We start from the raw sequence: 27,514 nt of genomic DNA on the forward strand, positions 1-27,514 counted from the left end.
CTCAAGCTCACAAAACCAGCCCTGGGTGATGCGAGTTGGGTGAAAGGGTTCCTGTCATCTTGGAACACAGCATCACCATTAGGGAACAAACATTATACCATGGGATGGACTTGATTAGCCAAAATGGCCACAAAACCCTTGACAGTAATCTGAGCTCAAAGACTAATTATGAAGCCCAAGGGATGCTTTGATACTGCTGCCCAAATCATCACCGAACCCCCGACATGTTTCAAGCTCGAGATGTAAACTCAGCCAGAAGTTGGAAATAGGGTGAAGCAAGAGTCCTCGGACTAAATGAGATTCGTCTGTTACTCCATAGACCAGGTTTTACGTATGTCTTGTAATTTGTCTCGTACACCTGAAGTGCAAGCATTTGGATCGCGGCAACAAGTAAGGCATCACACAATGCCACTATATATCTGAGGATGGGATAAAGGAATATTTTGACCTCATTGTTTGTTTTATGTGTAACTGGTCTGCAAAAAGCAATGAAACTGACTGTGATTGATAAGTGGCAAGTGACTGTTTGTGGTAGAGACTGACTGAGGATGTGCCAGATGCATTGTTCTCAACTGGAACTCCTCTTTTCTATTAGTTCATCCGCCATAGGCCATATGGTGTATTGAGAGCAGAAAAGATATTTTTTGGTAGAAGATTTTGTGAAGCAGGAGCTTGTAAGCTAATTCAAATACATACGGTCATTTTAACAACTAATCAAAATTTACAAAAATATCTTCAGTATTATGAAATATATGATTTAGTTTTAAAAAATAACATTAGAAAACTTCGATAAAGTTACTAAAGGTATTTTTGGACATAAGTAAATTTAATTTTTCTTAATATAAAATTATTAAGTATGAAATCTTTCCCGTTTTTCTGTCTGTGATTATGACAATACTTTGACTGTGTTTGAGGTAGGGAGACTTCAAGTGACAATGGCCAATATGGAGGGGGGGAGAGTAATGCAGAGCACTGAGTTGAAAATAATTTGAAAATCACATCTCTGAAAGCATACAGAGATAAATACACTTGTAGAAATTTTTAGTAGTAGAATACTCTCATGTTGATGACTACTGCAGATTTCACTATACGGCACAGAGATATAATGTTGCCATTTGGTAGAACATCCATCCAGCACAAACACTGGCACAGTACAGGTCAGGGATGGTTAGGCTGTAGTGCCAAAAGACAGCCTGAATTTTCCCTGAATTTGGAGTATAACAAATAATGTCCAATCCCTTACTTATTTTTATAGTCTTGTCAATCCTATGTGCTAACAATTTCATGAGGTAGAGGTGTCGGGCATCATTTTACAAACTTTCATGTGCTACCCCCCCCATGAACCATGGACCTTGCCGTTGGTGGGGAGGCTTGCGTGCCTCAGCGATACAGATAGCCGTACCGTAGGTGCAACCACAACGGAGGGGTATCTGTTGAGAGGCCAGACAAACGTGTGGTTCCTGAAGAGGGCAGCAGCCTTTTCAGTAGTTGCAAGGGCAACAGTCTGGATGATTGACTGATCTGGCCTTGTAACAATAACCAAAACGGCCTTGCTGTGCTGGTACTGCGAACGGCTGAAAGCAAGGGGAAACTACAGCCGTAATTTTTCTCGAGGGCATGCAGCTTTACTGTATGATTACATGATGATGGCGTCCTCTTGGGTAAAATATTCCGGAGGTAAAATAGTCCCCCATTCGGATCTCCGGGCGGGGACTACTCAAGAGGATGTCGTTATCAGGAAAAAGAAAACTGGCGTTCTACGGATCGGAGCGTGGAATGTCAGATCCCTTAATCGGGCGGGTAGGTTAGAAAATTTAAAAAGGGAAATGGATAGGTTGAAGTTAGATATAGTGGGAATTAGTGAAGTTCGGTGGCAGGAGGAACAAGACTTCTGGTCAGGTGATTACAGGGTTATAAACACAAAATCAAATAGGGGTAATGCAGGAGTAGGTTTAATAATGAATAGGAAAATAGGCATGCGGGTAAGCTACTACAAACAGCATAGTGAACGCATTATTGTGGCCAAGATAGATACGAAGCCCACGCCTACTACAGTAGTACAAGTTTATATGCCAACTAGCTCTGCAGATGACGAAGAAATTGAAGAAATGTATGATGAAATAAAAGAAATTAATCAGATTGTGAAGGGAGACGAAAATTTAATAGTCATGGGTGACTGGAATTCGAGTGTAGGAAATGGGAGAGAAGGAAACATAGTAGGTGAATATGGATTGGGGGACAGAAATGAAAGAGGAAGCCGCCTGGTCGAATTTTGCACAGAGCACAACATAATCATAACTAACACTTGGTTTAAGAATCATGAAAGAAGGTTGTATACATGGAAGAACCCTGGAGATACTAAAAGGTATCAGATAGATTATATAATGGTAAGACAGAGATTTAGGAACCAGGTTTTAAATTGTAAGACATTTCCAGGGGCAGATGTGGACTCTGACCACAATCTATTGGTTATGACCTGTAGATTAAAACTGAAGAAACTGCAAAAAGGTGGGAATTTAAGGAGATGGGACCTGGATAAACTAAAAGAACCAGAGGTTGTACAAAGATTCAGGGAGAGCATAAGGGAGCAATTGACAGGGATGGGGGAAATAAATACAGTAGAAGAAGAATGGGTAGCTTTGAGGGATGAAGTAGTGAAGGCAGCAGAGGATCAAGTAGGTAAAAAGACGAGGGCTAGTAGAAATCCTTGGGTAACAGAAGAAATATTGAATTTACTTGATGAAAGGAGAAAATATAAAAATGCAGTAAGTGTAACAGGTAAAAAGGAATACAAATGTCTCAAAAATGAGATCGACAGGAAGTGCAAAATGGCTAAGCAGGGATGGCTAGAGGACAAATGTAAGGATGTAGAGGCCTATCTCACTAGGGGTAATATAGATACCGCCTATAGGAAAATTAAAGAGACCTTTGGAGATAAGAGAACCACTTGTATGAATATCAAGAGCTCAGATGGAAACCCAGTTCTAAGCAAAGAAGGGAAAGCAGAAAGGTGGAAGGAGTATATAGAGGGTTTATACAAGGGCGATGTACTTGAGGACAATATTATGGAAATGGAAGAGGATGTAGATGAAGATGAAATGGGAGATATGATACTGCGTGAAGAGTTTGACAGAGCACTGAAAGACCTGAGTCGAAACAAGGCCCCCGGAGTAGACAGTATTCCATTGGAACTACTGACGGCCGTGGGAGAGCCAGTCCTGACAAAACTCTACCATCTGGTGAGCAAGATGTATGAAACAGGCGAAATACCCTCAGACTTCAAGAAGAATATAATAATTCCAATCCCAAAGAAAGCAGGTGTTGACAGATGTGAAAATTACCGAACTATCAGCTTAATAAGTCACAGCTGCAAAATACTAACACGAATTCTTTACAGACGAATGGAAAAACTAGTAGAAGCCAACCTCGGGGAAGATCAGTTTGGATTCCGTAGAAACACTGGAACACGTGAGGCAATACTGACCTTACGACTTATCTTAGAAGAAAGATTAAGGAAAGGCAAACCTACGTTTCTAGCATTTGTAGACTTAGAGAAAGCTTTTGACAATGTTGACTGGAATACTCTCTTTAAAATTCTAAAGGTGGCAGGGGTAAAATACAGGGAGCGAAAGGCTATTTACAATTTGTACAGAAACCAGATGGCAGTTATAAGAGTCGAGGGACATGAAAGGGAAGCAGTGGTTGGGAAGGGAGTAAGACAGGGTTGTAGCCTCTCCCCGATGTTGTTCAATCTGTATATTGAGCAAGCAGTAAAGGAAACAAAAGAAAAATTCGGAGTAGGTATTAAAATTCATGGAGAAGAAATAAAAACTTTGAGGTTCGCCGATGACATTGTAATTCTGTCAGAGACAGCAAAGGACTTGGAAGAGCAGTTGAATGGAATGGACAGTGTCTTGAAAGGAGGATATAAGATGAACATCAACAAAAGCAAAACAAGGATAATGGAATGCAGTCTAATTAAGTCGGGTGATGCTGAGGGAATTAGATTAGGAAATGAGGCACTTAAAGTAGTAAAGGAGTTTTGCTATTTGGGGAGCAAAATAACTGATGATGGTCGAAGTAGAGAGGATATAAAATGTAGGCTGGCAATGGCAAGGAAAGCGTTTCTGAAGAAGAGAAATTTGTTAACATCCAGTATTGATTTAAGTGTCAGGAAGTCATTTCTGAAAGTATTCGTATGGAGTGTAGCCATGTATGGAAGTGAAACATGGACGATAAATAGTTTGGACAAGAAGAGAATAGAAGCTTTCGAAATGTGGTGCTACAGAAGAATGCTGAAGATTAGATGGGTAGATCACATAACTAATGAGGAAGTATTGAATAGGATTGGGGAGAAGAGAAGTTTGTGGCACAACTTGACCAGAAGAAGGGATCGGTTGGTAGGACATGTTCTGAGGCATCAAGGGATCACCAATTTAGTATTGGAGGGCAGCGTGGAGGGTAAAAATCGTAGAGGGAGACCAAGAGATGAATACACTAAGCAGATTCAGAAGGATGTAGGTTGCAGTAGGTACTGGGAGATGAAAAAGCTTGCACAGGATAGAGTAGCATGGAGAGCTGCATCAAACCAGTCTCAGGACTGAAGACCACAACAACAACAACATGTGCTACAAGCTTTAAGTGTTCTTTGTTAATATGTGGAGACCCATGTTGAATATTTCACCTGTTGTGCTAATTTCCTGTGAAAAATATGAATTTTATTTAAGGTGGTGCGCATATTTTTAACCATGGTGATGGACAACTGCAAATTTGAAATAATAAATTCTAATGTAATTTACCATCGATGGCCAGAAAAAGAGCATCATTTTATCAGTTTGCAAAATATGAATAACTGTAATAGTGCCAACAGACAAATGAGAAACACGTTTGAATTTCCAGCTTCCCCTTATCGGGTGAAATACGCAAGCATGATGAATTTTTATTTTGAGAGTGTGGGAAAGAGGGGGGAGTTACTCTGTACACTGGTTGGAGTGATATACCATGAATTGAGTCAGTGTGGTTGCACACAATTTGTCCAGGTAACTGCAGGAAACAAAACCTCTCAGAAATAGTTTATGTTTTAGTGATAGATTATGCACTGTATCATATGACACTTTTTCATGACATCTGAGGCTTCAAAGGGAAGAACACCTGATGTTGATTTTCTTTAATCATGTTAAGTTTCATTGTCACGGGAGAGGTGGAGGTATCAGGTGTTTAGAGTTTCACATGAAAAATAAATACTATTTATTTCCTTTTTATTTCTATGTTCAAACAGCTGTATTTGTTGCTTCCCAATTTAATTGCACTCTACCTCTAAGTCACAAGGCTTCGTAATCAGACACGAAAGTAGAAACTGATATACAGTACATCCACTTGTACGTCAAATGTTGCTACTTACCTGTCCATCAACAGGTATGAAAACACCTGAACTCAAACGTCCAATTAAAATATTTTGTTGGTGACAACCACTCCAACCCCTTTATTTTTGCCCCCTTTATCAGTTTACAGTTTCATTATGTACTCAGTTATGTACTCCATTTCTTATTTATTTCTAGTGAAGTTTTGATTATTTTTTGTGTTTCTGTTGATGACTCAATACTTAAACTAGGTTATTACTTCTTTTACTTCTATCATCCCCTCCATATATACCAAATGAAAGTGCTGGCAGGTCGACAGACACACAAACAAACACAAACATACACACAAAATTCAAGCTTTTGCAACAAACTGTTGCCTCATCAGGAAAGAGGGAAGGAGAGGGAAAGACGAAAGGATTTGGGTTTTAAGGGAGAGGGTAAGGAGTCATTCCAATCCCGGGAGCGGAAAGACTTACCTTAGGGGGAAAAAAGGACGGGTATACAATCGCTCGCGCGCGCGCGCGCGCGCGCGCGCGCACACACACACACACACACACACACACACACACACACACACACACACACACACACACACACACACACACACACAGACATAAGCAGACATATTTAAAGACAAAGAGTTTGGGCAGAGATGTCAGTCGAGGCAGAAGTGCAGAGGCAAAGATGTTGTTGAATGACAGGTGAGGTATGAGTGGCGGCAACTTGAAATTAGCGGAGATTAAGGCCTGGTGGATAACGGGAAGAGAGGATATATTGAAGAGCAAGTTCCCATCTCCGGAGTTCAGATAGGTTGGTGTTAGTGGGAAGTATCCAGATAACCCGGACAGTGTAACACTGTGCCAAGATGTGCTGGCCGTGCACCAAGGCATGTTTAGCCACAGGGTGATCCTCATTACCAACAAACACTGTCTGCCTGTGTCCATTCATGCGAATGGACAGTTTGTTGCTGGTCATTCCCACATAGAATGCGTCACAGTGTAGGCAGGTCAGCTGGTAGATCAAGTGGGTGCTTTCACACGTGGCTCTGCCTTTGATCGTGTACACCTTCTGGGTTACAGGACTGGAGTAGGTGGTGGTGGGAGTGTGCATGGGGCAGGTTTTACACCGGGGGCGGTTACAAGGGTAGGAGCCAGAGGGTAGGGAAGGTGGTTTGGGGATTTCATAGGGATGAACTAAGAGGTTACGAAGGTTAGGTAGACGGCGGAAAGCCACTCTTGGTGGAGTGGGGAGGATTTCATGAAGGATGGATCTCATTTCAGGGCAGGATTTGAGGAAGTCGTATCCCTGCTGGAGAGTCACATTCAGAATCTGATCCAGTCCCGGAAAGTATCCTGTCACAAGTGGGGCACCCATTCCACATCAAACGGTCTCTTCCCTACAGCCTAGGTCTTCGTGGCATCGAATCTGCTCCAGTCCGGAATCCCTGAAGCATTACACCAACAACCTGACAACAGGTTTCGCATCCCGCAACTACCCTCCCGACCTGGTACAGAAGCAAATAACCAGAGCCACTTCCTCATCCTCTCAAACCCAGAACCTCCCACAGAAGAACCACAAAAGTGCCCCACTTGTGACAGGATACTTTCCGGGACTGGATCAGACTCTGAATGTGGCTCTCCAGCAGGGATACGACTTCCTCAAATCCTGCCCAGAAATGAGATCCATCCTTTATGAAATCCTCCCCACTCCACCAAGAGTGTCTTTCTGCCGTCCACCTAACCTTCGTAACCTCTTAGTTCATCCCTATGAAATCCCCAAACCACCTTCCCTACCCTCTGGCTCCTACCCTTGTAACCGCCCCCGGTGTAAAACCTGCCCCATGCACCCTCCCACCACCACCTACTCCAGTCCTGTAACCCGGAAGGTGTACACGATCAAAGGCAGAGCCACGTGTGAAAGCACCCACGTGATCTACCAACTGACCTGCCTACACTGTGACGCATTCTATGTGGGAATGACCAGCAACAAACTGTCCATTCGCATGAATGGACACAGCAGACCGTGTTTGTTGGTAATGAGGATCACACTGTGGCTAAACATGCCTTGGTGCACGGCCAGCACATCTTGGCACAGTGTTACACCGTCCGGGTTATCTGGATACTTCCCACTAACACCAACCTATCCGAACTCCGGAGATGGGAACTTGCTCTTCAATATATCCTCTCTTCCCGTTATCCACCAGGCCTCAATCTCCGCTAATTTCAAGTTGCCGCCACTCATACCTCACCTGTCATTCAACAACATCTTTGCCTCTGCACTTCTGCCTCGACTGACATCTCTGCCCAAACTCTTTGTCTTTAAATATGTCTGCTTGTTTCTGTATATGTGTGGATGGATATGTGTGTGTGTGTGTGTGCGAGTGTATACCCGTCCTTTTTTCCCCCTAAGGTAAGTCTTTCCACTCCCGGGATTGGAATGACTCCTTACCCTCTCCCTTAAAACCCACATCCTTTCGTCTTTCCCTCTCCTTCCCTCTTTCCTGATGAGGCTACAGTTTGTTGCGAAAGCTTGAATTTTGTGTGTATGTTTGTGTTTGTTTGTGTGTCTGTCGACCTGCCAGCACTTTCATTTGGTAAGTCACATCATCTTTGTTTTTTAAAAATATATATATATATAATTTTTTTTCTGTGTCTTCTTTCCCAATTCTCTCCTATGTTTTTACTTGTCACATTGTACTTCTATCATCTCTGGACAGAGGATACCATAGTGCTTATCAGTGAAGTATCATTAACCTCCTACTCTTTCTGAAGTCTACCCATCTTTGTCTCATCCTCATCCTTTCAACAGGCAACAGGTGGGACCCTCTGAACCTGGGACCTGAGTGACCTGCCCCTCCTTTCCAACCTTCTGCTACCTCCATTTCCTCACTGAGAAAGGAACTAGCAATTGTGAAAGGTAGGTTACAGTTTTATTTATGTATTGAGGAATAAAACTATTGGCAGTACTTGAATTTTCCCTCTCGAAGGTAACTATTGGCAAGCCAACGTGCCTCCTGAAGGTACATACTTCCATCCAATGTGTGAAAGATGGAAGTCAGCAGGAATCCTTCAGACCAATAGGGTGGGGTTGACACTGCCTTATTATTTTAGCTCATCAGGTGTCACATTCGAATTCAAGTTAGTGAATCAGGCGACATCTATATGATAAAATCTTGTACTCCATCCCTGTTAGATATTTCTGTTTTCTTTCTTTCCACATTTTAATGTTCCCTTTTCTTTACTCTAATGTGTTCTTTTTTGCGGTTGTAACATTTTCTCACTTTGATAAGATGTACTTCTTTAGATCTTAGTCTGAATTTTGCTCAGTCTTATTTGACCATGTATGTTTGTTTATAATTAGCAGAATGCCTTCTGTGTGCTGCATTGTAGAAATTTTCTACCTCAGATATATTTAATAATTTATTTAAAAAGCTTCTTCAGCGGGTCATCTGAAATGTGGCACTAGTTTTGGTTTTATGAAATATTGATTATAGATTTACAGCAGTTCACAGTTTAATTATTATATAAAATGGAAGGAATTTACCATGAATTTTATCTTTACATGGTGTAATGACTTTTCTGAAGGCCAACAGTGTAGCAGGACATAATCACTGTATTGATTGGTTGTAATTTATGTTTTAGTATTTGTTTGATTGTGCACGCTCTGATGAGCAGTGTTCTTAACATCCAGTCTGTCCGAATTTTTGGAGTTTGTTAATCACTTCTGTTGCTGATTTCAGATTATAAGTATTAACCAAAGTACTTGATTGTCCACATTCTGTAAATTTGATATTACATGGGGTACACCATAATTATTGGGACATGTATTTATCTTTCACTGTGAGTGCACATAATTCAAAAGCCCGTTCTGTGACGAGGTTATCACCATAAGAGGTAATTTACAAGAGGGCGCGTACCATCACTGTTTGACAACATAAGGACAAGAGTTGGCAGGGAGGGGGAGTCCATTAAGAATTTTGCTAAAAAAGTGAGGGAAATTAGGAAGCATGTTGAGGGAGCAGACATCAGAGCCCTAAAACATCAAGAGCAGACATCAGAGCCCTAAGACATCAAGAGCAGTTGGGAAATCATGTAGACAGATTACCACAGTATAAAATCAGTCAGAGGTTGATGTTATCTGAACTGTACATTCCAAAGGGTAAGACCAAAATATTTGTAAGTTTCACTTACCGACTCCTACAACTACTGTGCATGTGGGGGGCATCTGAAGCCATTTCGAAGTGCTTCAAATGCGTAGATGCAGTTTCGGGTAGGAATGTCGATAGTAGGAAAAAGAGAAAGTGCAGAAACTTTGCACGCTCTGTACAGGAGATTCGTTATGGATTAAGGCGAAGGAAGCAGGAGAGAATATCTTATATTTGGGGTAGATGATGAGGGTAGGAGGAAACACTTTTGTTAATGATATATGTAGGTTTATACTTGTATATTCATTTGTGTGTAAGTTAAAGTTCTTGTAGAATGTAGGTATGTGAACTGGGAAGGGGTGACAGGATGGAGGAAGGGGAAGCCTTTAGTCTGAAGGTGACCTCTGTCTGGTTGAAACCGGTAACAACGTAATGAAATACTCATGCGATTGTGTCAAAAAATATAAAAATAACTCAAGTGAGTCACTTTATTCTCTCTGCCTGTATGTCATTTTTTCCCCAAACTACTGTATTTATAGTGGGAGTATGCTGTGCATTCAATTTCTATGCATGCATATGTCAGTATATGAACTTATAGTGTCATTTCTTGACAGAAGCTATATTGATGCATTTTTACAGTTTTATTTATAGAATTGGACATTACTTTGTGTTCCTTTTTTCCTGACAGGTGGATCAGATTATGAGTTAATCACTTGGTCAAAAGATCAGAGCTTAAGGATATGGAGGATTGAATATTTTCTTCAGAAGGTACACTAAAGTATATTAATGAATCTCGTGAAATTTAAATACACTTTTTTTACTATGGCATAACTTATCTTTTTATTTACAGCTTTGTGGCAGTGAAACTAATGGAGAAACAATTGTGGATGTTCAGCAGACAGAGGAAACTTCTGTTGCAACAAGCACACTGGGTAAAAAGAAAAGTAGTGTTTACATGCATTAGATCTATTATATGTAAGGCAAATCAAGGTAAAATGTTGCCTCTAAATCATGAAGTGCTGAATTTAGTGATCACACTCTCTCTCTCTCTCTCTCTCTCTCTCTCTCTCTCTCTCTCTCTCTCTCTCTCACACACACACACACACACACACAACACACGCTCTCTCACCATCCCATTTGTCGCTTCTACACAATTTCAGTATTGGTGGCTGGCACTCATTAAGTCTTGCACAGGGTAAAAACAGTGCTTGCAACTAGTAATTGTGTCCCTGTGGCATAAGTACATGGGACAGGTAAGATATTATTCTCACAAAATATATTACATATTAGACTTTTCTAGGGACTACAATCCTCACCTACACACATGGGCATTACTCCCATGTGTCTTAATAATAATAATAATAATAACAATAATAATATACAGGGTGTTTCAAAAAGGACTTTACAAATTTAAAAAATTCATATACATTTATTGAAAGGAACTAAATATGTTGTATGTGCCTTCCATTGGTTATCCTGCATGCCTCCCATCAGAAGTCAATTTCTTCCCAAACTTGCTGTAGCATTGCAGGTGTAACTTGCTCAGTGGCAGCATAAGTTCTTGCTCTAAGTTCAGATAGAGAAGCCAGCTCAGGAGGTACAAACACGATATCCTTGATTAATCCCCATAAAAAAAATAGAGTGGTGTCAGGTCTGGGGAATGTGGGGGCCATGCAATTGGTGCATCATGGCCAATCCATTGACCAGGAAAGCGGTCACTGACAAAATCACAGATGTCAGCTAGGTAGTGGGTTCGTGCACCGTCTTGCATGAAGTAAGCATTTCAGTCTTGGTCATCCTCAACAATCATGAAGTAAGCATTTCATTCTTGGTCATACTCAACAATCAGTGGTATCAAAAATTGTTGTAACATACCCAGGTCACTATCCTGTTGATGGTTCTTCCACGGAAAAAAAGGAAGCTGTGTACTCTGTTCTTGCTCAATGCACAAAAAATATTCGGTTTAGCGCTATCATACAAACATGTTTCAGTGTTTGATGTGGATTTTTGGTGCCCCAAATCCTACAATTATGTGTGTTAACCTTGTCACTTAAGTGAAAAGTCAACTTGTCAGGAAAAAATCATTTTGTCCAAGACATGTTTGTCCTCGTGTAATCGATTTAACATATCCACATAGAAGTTCTTGCAAGCAATTTGACTGCTTGTACAGTCGTCAATCTGTTTGGTTTCAAGTGAAAATGGTTTCTCAACACACACCAAACAGTCATATGTGGGATTTGCAGTTTGTGAGATGCACACTGGGTCAATTTCTTAGGACTGTTGACCAAACGTTGTCTCACTTGCTCAACGATGAAGTCAGACATGCTTGAATGACTTGATGATTTCCCATGTCTTACCGAGCATCCTGTTTCTTCAAAACATTTATGCCACTCATAAATTGTAGGGCTACTAGGAGCATTTTTAGCGTACTTGGTACAGAAATTACGCTGAACTGTTGTCACCAACTTTGATTCTTCAAACCAAAACACACAGCTAGTACGCTTGGGTCCAAGGAAGGCAGCCATCTTTAATGCAACTGTCGCTTGTGCTCCTTATGTTGCGATTCGGCAGTAGTGAACTACACAAGACTAAACTTGTTGTATTTCCGTATAAATTGACACTGCAATCACCTCTGTAGGTATTACAAATTAATTTATATGAATTTTCAAAGCTGTTAAGTCCTGTTTGAAATGCTCTGTATATATAATACAATAATATATAATTTCTCCTGTGTGTTTATAATGTTGTCTATCCAGCTTCCATTAAGTTGACATCTCAGACTCTTGTCTTGTGGAATCCACCAAAGAACTCCTTAGCCCCATCTGCTATCCTTTTGCGTGCTGCATGTCCCACCCACCTTAGTTTTATTTTAATTATGGTTATAATTATGTGTTGCACTACAGAATGTTCCGTAATCTGCTTCCATTTTTTCCTATGTATCTTCGTAATTGAGAGAACGCCTCTCTCCATTGCTCACTGTGCGCCCCTCAGTTTTTTAATTCTTTGCATTAATAGTTCATATCTCGCTGCCGTAATTCAGAACTGGAAATACACAATGATTATGAAGTTCCTTTTATCAGACATGTTATAAATTTAGTTTGGAAATTCTATTTAGGTTGTTGAATACACTCCAGGCCACTTTACTCTTCTGTTTATTTCTTTTGCTGCCCATGCAGTCACTGCCTTCAGTTACCCTATGTACGATACTATTTTAACTTGTTATGTGTCTTCTTTGTTAATCTGTACTATTATTTTTACAGTGCTGTGGTTGTACATTATTTTAATCTTTCTATAACTGATTTTCTGGCCTACTTTCAAACTTGCTCTACTAAATTCTTCTATTTGTTGTTGAAGAGTACTTCAGACAAACCATACAGTGTCGTAAGTGAAACGAATGTTGTCACAATAAGTCCCATTAACATGTAATCTTCCTTCACTTTCCCAGTTTAAAAAATCTGTAAATTTTGCTGTAGGACTGCTGGGAACAGTTTTGATGATATGGAACCTCCTTGCCTGGTTCCCCTATCTTTTCTGAATTTCTGACTAACATACTGAAGTCTAATAAGTCTAATGGGATCAATTAGCACTGATTTATGTATGTTTCTGTACAGTAACATATTTTGATTCATTGCCTTGTTTCTCAATATCTGTTAAAACTGCATCAGAAGCTTTCTTAGAACTATGAATCCATGGCATAAGGGAAATTCATATTTGTTTCTCCCTTCTGCAATTTCATTCATGAAATATAAATGGTCAGTTGTGTTATACATACTTCTAAAGCATGCCAGTTCCTTTGCCTGATTAAAAATCTAATGTGTTTTTTTGTGTTGTTGGTGATAATTTTTGTGAATCTTGTATGTTACAGAAAATATCTTGTACATTAACTCAACAATTCATATTTAGTTTTCTTTTGTGACATACCCCTAGCAGATAATTACCTATGTATCAGTGAGTACAACAGTGCAAATCAGATAGCCTTAAGTCATTTCTATGTTAATACTGTGCTCAGGACATTACTTACATAGCACATACTACTGAACTTGTTTCAGCATTATTGATAATTATGGGGCAGTTGGGTAGAACAGACACTCATTGAAATAGTTCTACTTTATTTAATCATAGTTTGGTGGTATTGTGGAAGACTGATGAACTTGTGATTGTCCTCTATAATTATACCCTTTTGTTCAGAATTGCTTATTTCCAAGTCTATTTTCTACACCTATAAGAATTTTGTGAGCAAGTCATCAATAAAGAGAAGTGAACATAGTTATTGAGGGATCCATAGTTTCACTATTTGTTCTCTGAATTCTGTGAACATGCAGCTTAAATTTGATAGGAGTAGCTTAACTTTTACTGATATTCAAACGAAGCTTTTAATTTGATCTCATGTTTTTAAAAATATATTACTCACTGTATAACAGTAACCATGTAATTGTGCTTGATCCCTCTTATTTGTTACAGTAATGGACCCAGTGATAACACATCCATTACAGACTCTGCCATTAGAAAATGATGATAGTGTTCCAGAGTTAATTAATTCTCTGACAGTAGAGGAAAGTGCTGATGCTGATAGGGAAGTAAACCCTTCACCAACTCAGCCAAAGACATTGCAGCAAGAATTTTCGTTACTTAACATTAATATTCCAAATGTTCGCGTGGAAGCTGTGAGTTCTCATTTTTGCTGAGTGCATGTTCTCACTTGTTTTTATTTCAGTACAATATTGTTGTTATTGTTGTTGTTTCCAGATGGATGTTAGTAGGCGATCGTGCACTGTTACAGCAGCCCGGAATGCACATATTGTAATTTTGCTTGTAACATTCCCCCCAAATTATCCTTATAATGCTGCTCCATCATTCCAGTTTGGACAGGGGACAACATTTGACAGCAATGCCATGGCAAAAGTTTTAAAGGCAAGTTAATAGTGCAGACTCATATCATGTTACATTTGTAGTGTAGAACTGTTAACAGTTGTTTATGATCATTCTAATACTATCTGGTTTAAATGTTATTGTTTAACATTTTTTTATTTGTTCAAAAGTATCAGATTACAAACCAAAAAACAAAAGAGTAATAGGGAGTGCAAGCTATGAAAATAAGTCTGACAAGTGCAATTACAAGGAGCATTCAGCAAGTAATGTATCACTTTTTTTCTCACTCGATGTGGGTTGAAAAATTGTGGACTTTGTTGTGGACATCATGGAATATTCCTGCCTCAGACCCTATAGTTTCATGAAGTTCCAGTGGATGATGAAGTTACACATAGCCTTCAAGCAGAGAGCCTCCAAGCAGACAGCCATCATTAAGTTTCTTTTGATGGAAAAACAGCACATTGAAGATGTTCATAGGCTCTTGCAAAATATCTACAGAGACCTAACTGTGAATGAAAGTACGGTGAGTTGTTGCGCGAGGCGTCTGTTGTAATCACAACAAGGTCACACAAACCTATCCGATCTCCCGTGTGCCAGCCGGCTCTGCACAGCAGTGACTCCTGCAATTTTGGAACATGTGGACACTCTCATTTGAGGTGATCAACAAATTACAATCAAACACCTCACTGCACAACTGGACATCTCCATTGATAGTGCGGACACATTTGTCTACCAGTTGGTTTGTGCCCAATGGATTCCTCACTGCCCAACAGAAGACCATAAAGAGCAATGAAGGACCATCTGTGCAGAATTGCTTGCAATTTACAAAGCTAATTGTGACAATTTTTTGTCAAACATCATCACAGCATGATGTGGGCTCTTACGTCAACCAATAGAGTGTTACCATGTGGACATAAGAGCTCTCTTGGCAAGGTGGTGTAAGGCTATCCCATTGAACGGATAAGGTTTTGTAGACAAAAGAGTGAGGAATAAGTTGGTGTACTGGAATCCTGAATAAAACTAACCTGCTTTCAGAAAAAAGTGTTGCCTTACTTATTGGACACTATTTGTATTTCTTTCTTTCTATCTTTATTTATTTTGTAAATACCAAATTCCATGGGATCGTTTGAACCAAAGCTCCTTGGTCCTGGAATGTGGTAATACATAATTTATAGAATGCTGATTAGAAAATTTGTTAACTAAAAACTTGATAAAACACAAAAATGTGAGAGAGTGTGTAGATAAATAACATGAAGATGAGAGAGGAAAGTTTTCAAGTACTGAAACGAACTCCTGTACAGACTAGAAGGTATAGGCCACAATGAATCATTTCAACTTGGATTTGAATACTTGTGACGTACCAGTCAAATTTTTCTGTTCTGCAGGAGGCCTATTGAAAGTGAAACCTGCTGAATAGTGCACGCCTTTCTGTACAGTGCTTAAGAAAGTATCATCCAAGTGGACATCGTTCTTCTTTTTAGTGTTCACTAAATGAATGTTACAGTTTCTTCTGAATGAGTCAATATTCTCATATTGTAATCACAGCCAATCCCAAATGCGAAAACAGGGTCATCAGTGAAGTACGAAACTTACCACCGAAGTCATGTATGTTATGAACGCCAACGTGCACCCTGAATAAAACTGAATTCCTGTTCAAAGACTGCTTATTTTTATACACATATCTAATATTGTAAAATATACAAAAACTGCAAATGTAAGAAATTACAACAAAGCACTCCGTCTTCAGGCCACAAGTGGCCCATCGGGACTATCCAACCATCGTGTCATCCTCAGCTGAGGATGTGGATAGGAGGGGCATGTGGTCAGCACACCGGTCTCCCGCTTGTTATGATGGTTTTCTTTGACTGAAGCCACTACTATTCGGTTGATTAGCTCCTCAGTTGGCATCATGAGGCTGAGTGCACCCCGAAAAATGGCAACAGCACATGGCGGCCCAGATGGTCACCCATGCAAGTGCCGGCCACACCCGACAGCACTTAACTTTGATGATCTGACGGGAACCGGTGTATCCACTGCGGCTAGGACGTTGCCAAGAAATTGCAACAACCTTCCAGAAATTACAAGTACTAAATAAAAATAATTGCTAGTGGTCGGGTTTGAACTTGTGACCCGCAGCACACCAGCCAGCTACATTAACCACTGTGCCACACTGCGTGCACACTGTGCCACACTGCCTACACTACAGGTTACAGCATTGTCTCCTTTCCTTGAGAAACAGTGATCTGCTGTTCCCAAACAGTGCCCTGGATCTAGATCTTGTCAGTGGTTGTCTCTAGGGCAGCATTGGCAGATCGTAGCATTTTGGTTGTGTTGTCACATCCTCTTCACTGTGATGAGCATCAGAGGTAGCCTCTATTGTCAAAGCTTTGCAATCGTGGAGCAGGTCTTCAATTTCCTGAATAAGAAGCCCCCACAGTCAATCTGTGCATCAGGACTATAGTACGGCTTCATACAGAGGACATGACAATGTCTCTGCCTTTTGGTCTTATTGATGAAGGGTCATAATCCTCAACTTCGTGTGTCACAACTTTGTGTGTGACATCTGACAAGTGACAGTGTATACAATATGACCCAAAGTAGGATTTTTATTAACTTTTCTGAAAGTCCCACTTCCCACATTGGCATCTAAACTTGTACCAAGTCTTCTGGGCTGTAGTTTATTTGCCAGTGCTTGGCACGATAGTGCTCTCAGTCTTTCTCCCAGTCGTTCAGGACCCGTGTCTGAGCCAGTTGTCTTGCTCCTTCTGTCCCGGTGATAAAGCGTTTCATGTAGCCATCTGGAGTATCGTCTGGTTGAAATGGGAAAATCAATTTTTGTTTCGGCTCTGCGATCGTGGAGCAGAAATAACAGTGTGAATCCTGTAGTATCTCGTTCTGCTGTGCTACATGCGAATGTCACGATGGGCGGTATTGTGTCCCAATATCTCTGTTCTGCCTCAACATACTCGTACATTGAGAGCATATCTGGCAGTGTCTTATTAAACCATTCAGCAAGGTCATATGTGAGTTGTAGGCAATTGTCATTCTGTGGATGACATCACAGTGTGAAAATGCCTCTGGAAAACCTTTCCTTGATCAGAAAGCATAACACATGGTGTTGATGTCTTCTACATGGAACTTTGGTGACAGTGCAGTGGTTGAGATAGTCAGTGCATACTATTATCCATAGATTCCAGTTTGTCAGCTTTGAGAGTCTCTCCAATAGGTTGAGCAGGTGGAAATGGTATCAGATGCTCAGGAGGTAATTGCTGCACATCGCTGAGATTCCTTACAGTGGCTCACATAATGTCTAATAGATTGTTAGAGACCTGACCAGTTAAAGCTGAATCAGCTTCTGTCTGAATTCCAGATGACCAGATGTTGGAGCATCATGGAAATATTTCAGAATACCTGACTGTAGAGGAGCTGGTATGACGAACACCCATTCCCACCCCATTGGATCATAATTCCCATTATACGATACTATGTTTATTAATTGAAATTCCCCTTTAGTCGGTTCCTCCTTATTCAAAGCTTCTGTGGTTTTCAGCTGTGCCGGATCTTCCCACCGTTCATCAGGAGTATCATTTACCGCAGCAGTGACAGAGTTATCCATGTTGCTGTGTTGCATCAAAGATTCCTTGAAATACATTCAGTCTTCTTGTATTTGCATCTGCTTTTGTATACCACTATGACATAATACTCCTGAAACCTCAGTGCCTATCTTGCCATTCTTCCAAATGTATCTTTCAGGTTATCCATCTAATGTAGGGAATGCTAGTCTGTCACAAAGGTGAATGGTTAGCCAAATAAGAGCATCTGGAACTTGTTGATGGCCCAAACAACTGCAAGGCACTTTTTCTCGGTAGTAGAGTAGTTCGTCTCGGACTAGGAGGGTACTCTGGGAGTGTGAATTATCATCTTTTCAGAACCTTATTTGACCAGAAACAACTGCAAGACACTTTTCTTTCTTGTTAGTAGGTTACTTCAACTCGGGCTAGGAGGGTACTCTGAGAGTGCAAACTATCATCTTTTCAAAACCTTCTTGAATTTCCACTAGAACTGCACCTACATCATAACTGGATAGTGTCGATGTGGAATTCTGTCTCAGTGTTCTCATCATACAATACTAGGACTGGAGAAGATGTTGGTACCTCCTTAAGGACAAGGAAAGATCTTTTTGCATCTTATTCCAGGAAAATTTGACATCTCCCTGCAGTAGTTATTGCAAGGGTTGTGCTTTCATACAGAAGTCCTTTATGAATCACTGGTAGTAAGAGCACATTTTGAGTAAACTTCTCATGTCATGAATGTGCTGGGGAATTGGGAAATCTGTGGCTGCTATTATTTTCTCTGGACTGGGACAGACACTATTACTATTCTCTAGGTGGCCCAACATTATTAGTTCTTGAGTAGTAAAGAGGCACTTTTTCTGATTTAGTTGGAGTCCTGTTGGCTGAACAAACTTCAACACAGTTGTCAGTGGCTTAGATGCTCCTCAGAAGTCTTTGAAAAAGTGATAGTGTCATCCAGATAGCAATAACACATTTCCATTGGAGGTCTCAAAGCAGGTTGGCCATCATATGTTTGAAGGTGGATGGAGCATTACACAGCCCAAATGCCATAACTTTGAACTCTTAGAGACTGTCAGGCATTATGAACACAGTCTTTTCTCTTCAGCTTCAATCACTCTTGATTTCCCAGTAGCCTTTCTGCACATCCACAGTTGAGAAATACTTTGCTCCATTCAAGCATTCTGGGGTGCGTCAGTGGGTAGATATCTTTTTTGTGTTTTTGTTCAGTTATTGGTAGTCAGCACAGAAACAACGTGTGCCATCCTTCTGCTTCACAAAGACAACAAGGACTCTCTAAAGCTCCAGTGACTTCCTCTCATACAGTAACACCCAATGTGAGCACTGGCTAGTTGGTGGATGATCTCCAGTGTTGATATGGTTTTACCATTGGCTGTTTGGTCTGTTTTTTCTCCACTCCAAGTTTGAAAACATCTGAAAATTGGCACAGAGCGGTGAACACTCTCTAGCGTTGTTTCTCGGTGAGGCCAGATCCTACTGACAGTTCTATAGTATCCCCTCCCCCCTCTGGTAGTCTCTAGTGCTGTAGAGACAGCAGAGTATGAATCTTCTTTGATGCTGAACTGATTTGGATGCACCCATACATATACTTTTAGTGATGAGTTTTTGTAATCCACAAATGCTTCATTGTTTAACTGAGCACCTATATTGACAAATCAAAATCATCTCATCGATGATGGTGGGGTAATAACATCTTCAGTGGTAAACAGCCGCTCAGAGCAACCTTTCTTATGTGCACTTTTGAAATACCCCAAGACTCTGGAGCTGTGATAGCCTGTAGTCTGTGACTGCTCATGATGCTTGCACGAACTCGTATCCGAGAATAACAACATGACTCTGTCCTGATAAAACGACAAACTTCGAAAGGCTGTGTACTACTACTGATAGTTATTCTTACACTACCTGTTCCTATTGGGGGGATATATTCCCCATTTGTGAGTTCCAGCACAATCACTTTCATATCACAGAACATAGCCTTTTGTAGCTGATGGCAACAAGTATTCGGAATTACAGAATAGGAAGTCCCTGGGTTGACTAGCACTTGGATTTGGTGACTGTCATCCAGGGAGAATTTTCATCTATGATGGCCTCATCCCATAGATGGTTGTCTCACTTAATTTTCTTCAGTTTGGTGCCTTTTTTTCAATTTAGTGGCTAGGCCAGTGACTGTTATGTCTGTACAGTGATGAGGGAATGGCTATGGCATGGAGCACACTCGTTCAGGTTGTGGTGATGGGCTTCATCCCACAGGTCAACTGTAATCATCTGCAGTTGGATGGTGTGAATAGAACTGTTGTGGTGGTTGACACGTGACAGCATAGTAGTAATTGAAAATGCACTTTCTTTGTCTGCAATGACTTACAACATTTCCAGGGTGTCTTTAATGGAAATACTGTGGTCCATCGTCCTCTGTGGGTCATTTTGCTTCAAGGGGGAAGTAGATGTACCTGCATTGGTTAATGTCTCGCTGTATTGGATGGTTGTGGCATAAGTCTGAGTTGGCCAAGTCCATTCTTCCTGGCACGTTCAACTGGTGACAGAGATTTATGCTAAAGAACGACATGCCTCTTCTTCAGCATTCTGCTTTGCTTCCTGATGTAAGGAGTTTACATTCATGGCTGCTATCTCTTGCCTACTGATCCAGCAGTTCTTTTTGCTATCAAATCTGTATCTCTTACCTCCCTACCTGACATACGAGTGAGGTGAGCTCCTCAAATCTTCCACAGCAGCCATACGGGCAATATTTGGGAGCTGGTCATACTACTTCTGTCTGACTCTTATCTGTTGAATTTCCTTGATATGCTGGCACCACTTGAATAATTCCTCAGTTGTTGTGACATCCTTTACCAGAAGAGCTTGGTACATGTCTTTTGTGACCCTACTCATCAAGTATGAGATTTTATCAGCTTCTTGTATATTCACATTCATAATATGGCATTGCAGTCAGAGGAAGGCAATGGTAACCACCTCTGCTAGGCCCTTGCCTAGTACGGCAGTGCAGGTCTCCCAAATCGTCCCCTACACTCCTCGGAGTATGGGACCTCACATCACACAATGTGGCATAAGGCCAAAACATTCTACACTCCTGGAAATGGAAAAAAGAACACATTGACACCGGTGTGTCAGACCCACCATACTTGCTCCGGACACTGCGAGAGGGCTGTACAAGCAATGATCACACGCACAGCACAGCGGACACACCAGGAACCACGGTGTTGGCCGTCGAATGGCGCTAGCTGCGCAGCATTTGTGCATCGCCGCCGTCAGTGTCAGCCAGTTTGCCGTGGCATACGGAGCTCCATCGCAGTCTTTAACATTGGTAGCATGCCGCGACAGCGTGGACGTGAACCGTATGTGCAGTTGACGGACTTTGAGCGAGGGTGTATAGTGGGCATGCGGGAGGCCGGGTGGACGTACCGCCGAATTGCTCAACACGTGGGGCGTGAGGTCTCCACAGTACATCGATGTTGTCGCCAGTGGTCGGCGGAAGGTGCACGTGCCCGTCGACCTGGGACCGGACCGCAGCGACGCACGGATGCACGCCAAGATCGTAGGATCCTACGCAGTGCCGTAGGGGACCGCACCGCCACTTCCCAGCAAATTAGGGACACTGTTGCTCCTGGGGTATCGGCGAGGACCATTCGCAACCGTCTCCATGCAGTTGGGCTACGGTCCCGCACACCGTTAGGCCGTCTTCCGCTCACGCCCCAACATCGTGCAGCTCGCCTCCGGTGGTGACGCGACAGGCGTGAATGGAGGGACGAATGGAGACGCGTCGTCTTCAGCGACGAGAGTCGCTTCTGCCTTGGTGCCAATGATGGTCGTATGCGCGTTTGGCGCCGTGCAGGTGAGCGCCACAATCAGGACTGCATACGACCGAGGCACACAGGGCCAACACCCGGCATCATGGTGTGGGGAGCGATCTCCTACACTGGCCGTACACGACTGGTGATCGTCGAGGGGACACTGAATAGTGCACGGTACATCCAAACCGTCATCGAACCCATCGTTCTACCATTCCTAGACCGGCAAGGGAACTTGCTGTTCCAACAGGACAATGCACGTCCGCATGTATCCCGTGCCACCCAACGTGCTCTAGAAAGTGTAAGTCAACTACCCAGGCCAGCAAGATCTCCGGATCTGTCCCCCATTGAGCATGTTTGGGACTGGATGAAGCGTCGTCTCACGCGGTCTGCACGTCCAGCACGAACGCTGGTCCAACTGAGGCGCCAGGTGGAAATGGAATGGCAAGCCGTTCCACAGGACTACATCCAGCATCTCTATGATCGTCTCCATGGGAGAATAGCAGCCTGCATTGCTGCGAAAGGTGGATCTACACTGTACTAGTGCCGACATTGTGCATGCTCTGTTGCCTGTGTCTGTGTGCCTGTGGTTCTGTCAGTGTGATCATGTGATGTATCTGACCCCAGGAATGTGTCAATAAAGTTTCCCCTTCCTGGGACAATGAATTCACGGTGTTCTTATTTCAATTTCCAGGAGTGTATATGTAGGACTGTGTTGTTTCCCCACAATGTAGTACATTTTTCTTCAGTTGTAGTTGTTCTTCTGCTAAGCTGACTGCTGCCAAATGTTTTCTTCAGTTCTGCCTGGAATTTGTCCCAATTATTGAGCTTCTCTCTGCTAACAGCTATGCAGTATGACACAAAGTTTGTGAACTGAACTGGTACCACAGATCCATGTGCCTGCCTTTTTTTGGTCTAAGAATATTCTTAGTTATTGCACGGAGCTGCCCCAGAACATAACACCATAAGAGATAATAGACTGAAAATAAGCAGGTAAAGAACATTTTGCCTTTGAGTGGTAGGGACACTGGAGATCATTCTTACAAGGAAGATAGTATGCATTTTCTGCACACGACGTTGAACATGCTACTTCCAAGAAAGCCTTAAGAATTTAAAATGCTCTTCTTCACTAACTGACTAATCACCATACAACAAAGTTCCTTCTTTACTAAAGTTTCATGTCAGAAACTGTATCCATTAAATTTTGTTGGAGTTAGACATCAATATGTTCTCTGAAAGCCACTACCTGGTGACTGCATCATTTGTATTATGTTCCATATCTTTCACAATAACATTGATGTTATCTACAAAGAGAAAAAAAAAAAAAGCCGTCTGTCACATCTAGTAGCACATCATTGACATATATCAAGGAAAACAACAGACGCAGAGCAGAAAACTTTGGAACCCCATACTTTACATGACCTCAGTCAGATTCAAAACTCCTCTCTGTTTGGTGACACTGGAGGAGAATCTTCTGCTTCCTACATTCCAGATATGAAGTGAACACTTGTTGAGCTTTTCCCCAAATCCCATAATGTTCCAACTTATCCAGAAGTAAAGCTTAGTTTCACTCATAGACAAGCAACATCAGTTGTTTGAAGAGTTGCTGACATGAGGCCGTGAAGGGTGTACTAGATTTGCTCAAAGGGGACAGAAGTACATGTGTTGATTTTTTGAAAATCACCACAATTTCATGGGTTAAATGGTACTGTATACTCCCATTTTATGAGGTTTTGTTTGGAAAATCTTGTTCCCGTTTCTTGCCTCTTTTGGGGTTTCCAGCCTTCTCGGCTTTCAGGATGACAAGGGACTAGTTCTTCGCTTGGTTCCATACAATGATGGTGTTATGAGGTTTAACACATCTCCACTTTGGGCTAAGGTTTGGTGTTTGTAATCGTCGGTTGGTCTGATGAAGCTAAGTTTTGAACTTAGCCTTTTGTTAGCCGGCCAGTGCCATATAGTGACTGGTGTTCGAATGTGTTCATTACTTCCCATAGAATTTCATAAACTATAAAAATATTCTACTGAAGCAGTGAAATACAAGAAGAGTAAAATGTTGAATTTTTGGGGCTAGAGAGACCACAACCTTAGTGGAAAAACCCTCTATCTAGGATCAGTGAGGCAGTGGGAAAGTGTGGTAGAACCACCCTTGCTCTCTGTATCCATAAATGTTCTGACAGATAGGTTGAGCAGCAACCTGCATCTCTTTAGTGATGATACTGTAGTGTGCGGGAAAATTTCATTGAGTGACTGTAGGAGCATTCAGTGTTTTTTTTTTTATATATTTTTTATATATATGTCTGCTTGTGTCTGTATGTGTGGATGGATATGTGTGTGTGTGCGAGTGTATACCTGTCCTTTTTTCCCCCTAAGGTAAGTCTTTCCGCTCCCGGGATTGGAATGACTCCTTAACCTCTCCCTTAAAACCCACTTCCTTTCGTCTTCCCCTCTCCTTCCCTCTTTCCTGATGAGGCAACAGTTTGTTGCGAAAGCTTGAATTTTGGGTGTATGTTTGTGTTTGTTTGTGTGTCTATCGACCTGCCAGCGCTTTTGTTCGGTAAGTCACCTCATCTTTGTTTTTTTTATATATATATATATATATAAAAAAACAAAGATGACGTATATATTTATTTTGTGTGATGAATGGCAGCTTGTTCTAAATGGAGGAAATCATAAGTTAATGCAAAGGAATAGAAAAAGTAAATCTTGTGATGTTTGAATACAGTATTAATCATGTGCTTCTTGACCCAGTAATGTCTATTACGTATCTAAACATGAGATTGCAAAACACTATGAAATGAAATGATCGTGTAACATGGTGTATATGACCCGGGACAGCTGGGAGAGCCAGGAAAAACCTGTGAATTTTTTCATCTGGGAGAAAACCGGGAAAAACCTGGGAATTGTTTAGAATTCTGGGAATTTTTCATTGTTTTGGTTTTCAGTTAAATTTTTGTGATTTTGACTGGTAAGAATCATTACTCTAACAGAGGATATTACTGTATCCTGCTACTGCAGAGTAATACTGCAGCAACAAAACATGAACGAGAGAAAAAGAAATGAAATTAAACTTAAGTTGCAAAGGAAATGCGCCGTATACAACAACAAAACACAGTGCTCATACAAGCCTCTGCCAACAGCAGTGTGTCATAGGCTTAGGAAGACTATGCAATGCTTCATAACAACAAATTGCCTCCGATGAGCGTGACGTGACAACTGTTTAAATTAGAGCTGTTTGAGCAGTTGCAGGTGGGCTCTAGCGCATGCGCAGTTTAGTCGCGTACGAGTAGTGCCTTCTCCCGCTCTGGTTACAGAAATGTGGCTGGGCGCCACTACCTAATATTGCTCCAGTTCGGAAATACAGTAAATCTGGAGCTGATGCACAGAGCAGTCCGAGTTGTGGTTCTTCGTTTATTGCTCTCATGTTAAATGATGATGAAACGGATTTTTGTGGCCGGGAGCTATCAAATGAATTAAAATATGTTCGCTTAGTAATGGAAGGCTAAAATATGTTATTAGTTTCAGATTTAATTTCCACTTTTCTGACAGTCAAGCATTAATTGCCTCGCAGAACAATGAAGTTAATTTTGTTGGTTTTCTAAAGAGATTTGACTTTTATTAATCTTTTCTGCTGAGGCAGTCAATTTATTTGAAACAAAGTGTTTAATTTCACACACTCTTGGCTGGTTTCAACTGTTCACTGCATTTCAAGTGCATGTATGGCATTATACAATAATAAACAACCAAACATGAGATAATACAGCACTGGTACTCCAAGAAAATTTACATCCGAATATGGACATACTAATGTGCATTGTTAGCCGAATTATGCACTTTAGTGTGGTTCACGAAGTTCCAATGCTCTTGAAGTATCCTCTGATGTCTTGTTTCTTTTATGACATAATGTAAGATCTTTTAATGTTTTACACATACAAACGTATGGGCTTCCTGCATCATCGTAGCTGCGCAAGCGCAGTGACGCCTGTTACCTGACGCTCTCTTGCAACTGCTGAAATGAACCTATTTCTAACAGGTCATGGGAAAATATTGTGAATGGTGGTTTGAAAAGTGTTACATTCAGAACAAATTTCCTTTTGCACAAGATGAACTGTGTATGATGAATTTCTTAAATCACAAAGCGTTTGACTCCATTTAAAAATCAACTCTTTGAGGATGACCATTTAGAAGAATTTTGAGCCCACATCAGACATTTATGTCGTTATTAAAAATTTTATCTTAATTTAAACCATGAACTTTTCTTATTTGTGTGTTCGCACTACTTAAGAGTGATCTTGCTACTGGCTGACAACATCACGTGTCCTATGCTGTCATCAGCAGGCGAGATCAAGTGACGTGAGCTATGACATGAGCTATGACTGGCTTACAAACAAAAGCGCATCGCAATCTCGATTTCAGTGCTTCGGAAAGTGACATGATGTGTTTGGTGGAATTCAAATTTATACCTTTGTAATACAAAAATATGCAATGTACATGCCCCCCCTCCCGGGAGCTTAGTTTTCTAAAGTGTCGGGAAATTCTACCTCGGTATATAAAACCATAAACATTCAAAGGATTGATGAGTTTTATAGTGCCAAGGAAGAGTATACTGTCACTTAACATGGAAAAAGTGTATTTTCACCCAGGAGAACGTGTATTTTTAACTGGGAAATCTGGGATAAATCCAGAAATTTTTTTTCTTTGTCCATGTATACACCCTGTGTAAGTTTGGTAGTAGGGGTGGTGAATAATCGATTTCAGTTTATTGGAAGAATCCTAGAAAAGTATACCTCATCTGTAAGAGAGACTGCATATAACACTTATGCGACCCATTCTCAAGTACTGCTCAAGTGCTTGGGTCCCCAAAAGGTCAGATTAAAGGAAGAAATTGAAGCAATTCAGAGGCATACTTGTAGATTTGTTACCAGTAGTTTGTCAGTATGCATGCATTACAGATATGCTTCATGAAATTGGATGAGAATCCATGAAGGGATGAGGATATTCTCTTCATGAAACATTATTTGAAAATAAAGGCCAAAAAACAAGAGGCATAAAGATAGTCACTTTCGGTGCTTCATTTGCGAGTGGAACAGGAAAGGGTATAATAGTGGTACAGGCTACCTTCCACCAGGCACTGGATGGTGTCTTGCAGAGTATGTATGTAAATGTAGTACTGTTATGTATGTATTTAAATATGAATCAACTAGTTTATTCTGCATATTTCCATCCACTAATGAGTTTGGAATCATTTTTTGAGGAAACACAATCAACAAAGATAGTATTTTCAAAATACAGAAGAGTTTCAGAAGACTGTATTTATCTCCCCTCATCCTATTACACGTCCCCACGTCCATCGGTAGAATTTTTATAGTGAAGTAGAAACATCAGGGGAGTTGTAAAACCTTTCACCATTGAAAGGCACTAACTGGTAAGAGGCATCACACTGTAAAGTTTACTCTACGAGCCAGTCATTAGACAACCTACCAACTGTTACATTGTAGGTACTGAGGTCAGCGACGGAAACTTATGTTGAGAGGTAATAGGACTCGGTTCTCATGGCTGTGCCATAACACAGCAGTCACTAATGTCATATAATTACTGCAGTCTCCCATCCTTCATCAAAGACACCAACCACTTTCTCGAACGCCTGGAATCCTTACCCAATCTGTTACCCCCAGAAACCATCCTTGTAACCATTGATGCCACTTCCCTATACACAAATATTCCGCACGTCCAGGGCCTCGCTGC

The 27,514-nt window shown here is 41.2% G+C and overlaps 1 protein-coding gene across 4 annotated transcripts in view; it reads left to right on the forward strand.

Moving 5' to 3' along the window:
* The window catches only part of LOC126483988 (GATOR complex protein WDR59), a 292,472-nt gene that overhangs the window by 103,455 nt on the left and 161,503 nt on the right, over positions 1 to 27,514 (forward strand). For all 4 annotated transcript variants that reach the window (XM_050107289.1, XM_050107291.1, XM_050107292.1 and 1 more), the window contains exons 8-11: positions 10,193 to 10,272; positions 10,355 to 10,436; positions 13,966 to 14,168; positions 14,251 to 14,415. In XM_050107289.1, the coding sequence (XP_049963246.1) occupies positions 10,193 to 10,272; positions 10,355 to 10,436; positions 13,966 to 14,168; positions 14,251 to 14,415 (530 nt within the window). The remainder of the gene's footprint in view (positions 1 to 10,192; positions 10,273 to 10,354; positions 10,437 to 13,965; positions 14,169 to 14,250; positions 14,416 to 27,514) is intronic.

This window comes from Schistocerca serialis, chromosome 6, assembly GCF_023864345.2.
Source record: "Schistocerca serialis cubense isolate TAMUIC-IGC-003099 chromosome 6, iqSchSeri2.2, whole genome shotgun sequence".
NCBI classification, from domain to species: Eukaryota; Metazoa; Arthropoda; class Insecta; order Orthoptera; family Acrididae; genus Schistocerca; species Schistocerca serialis.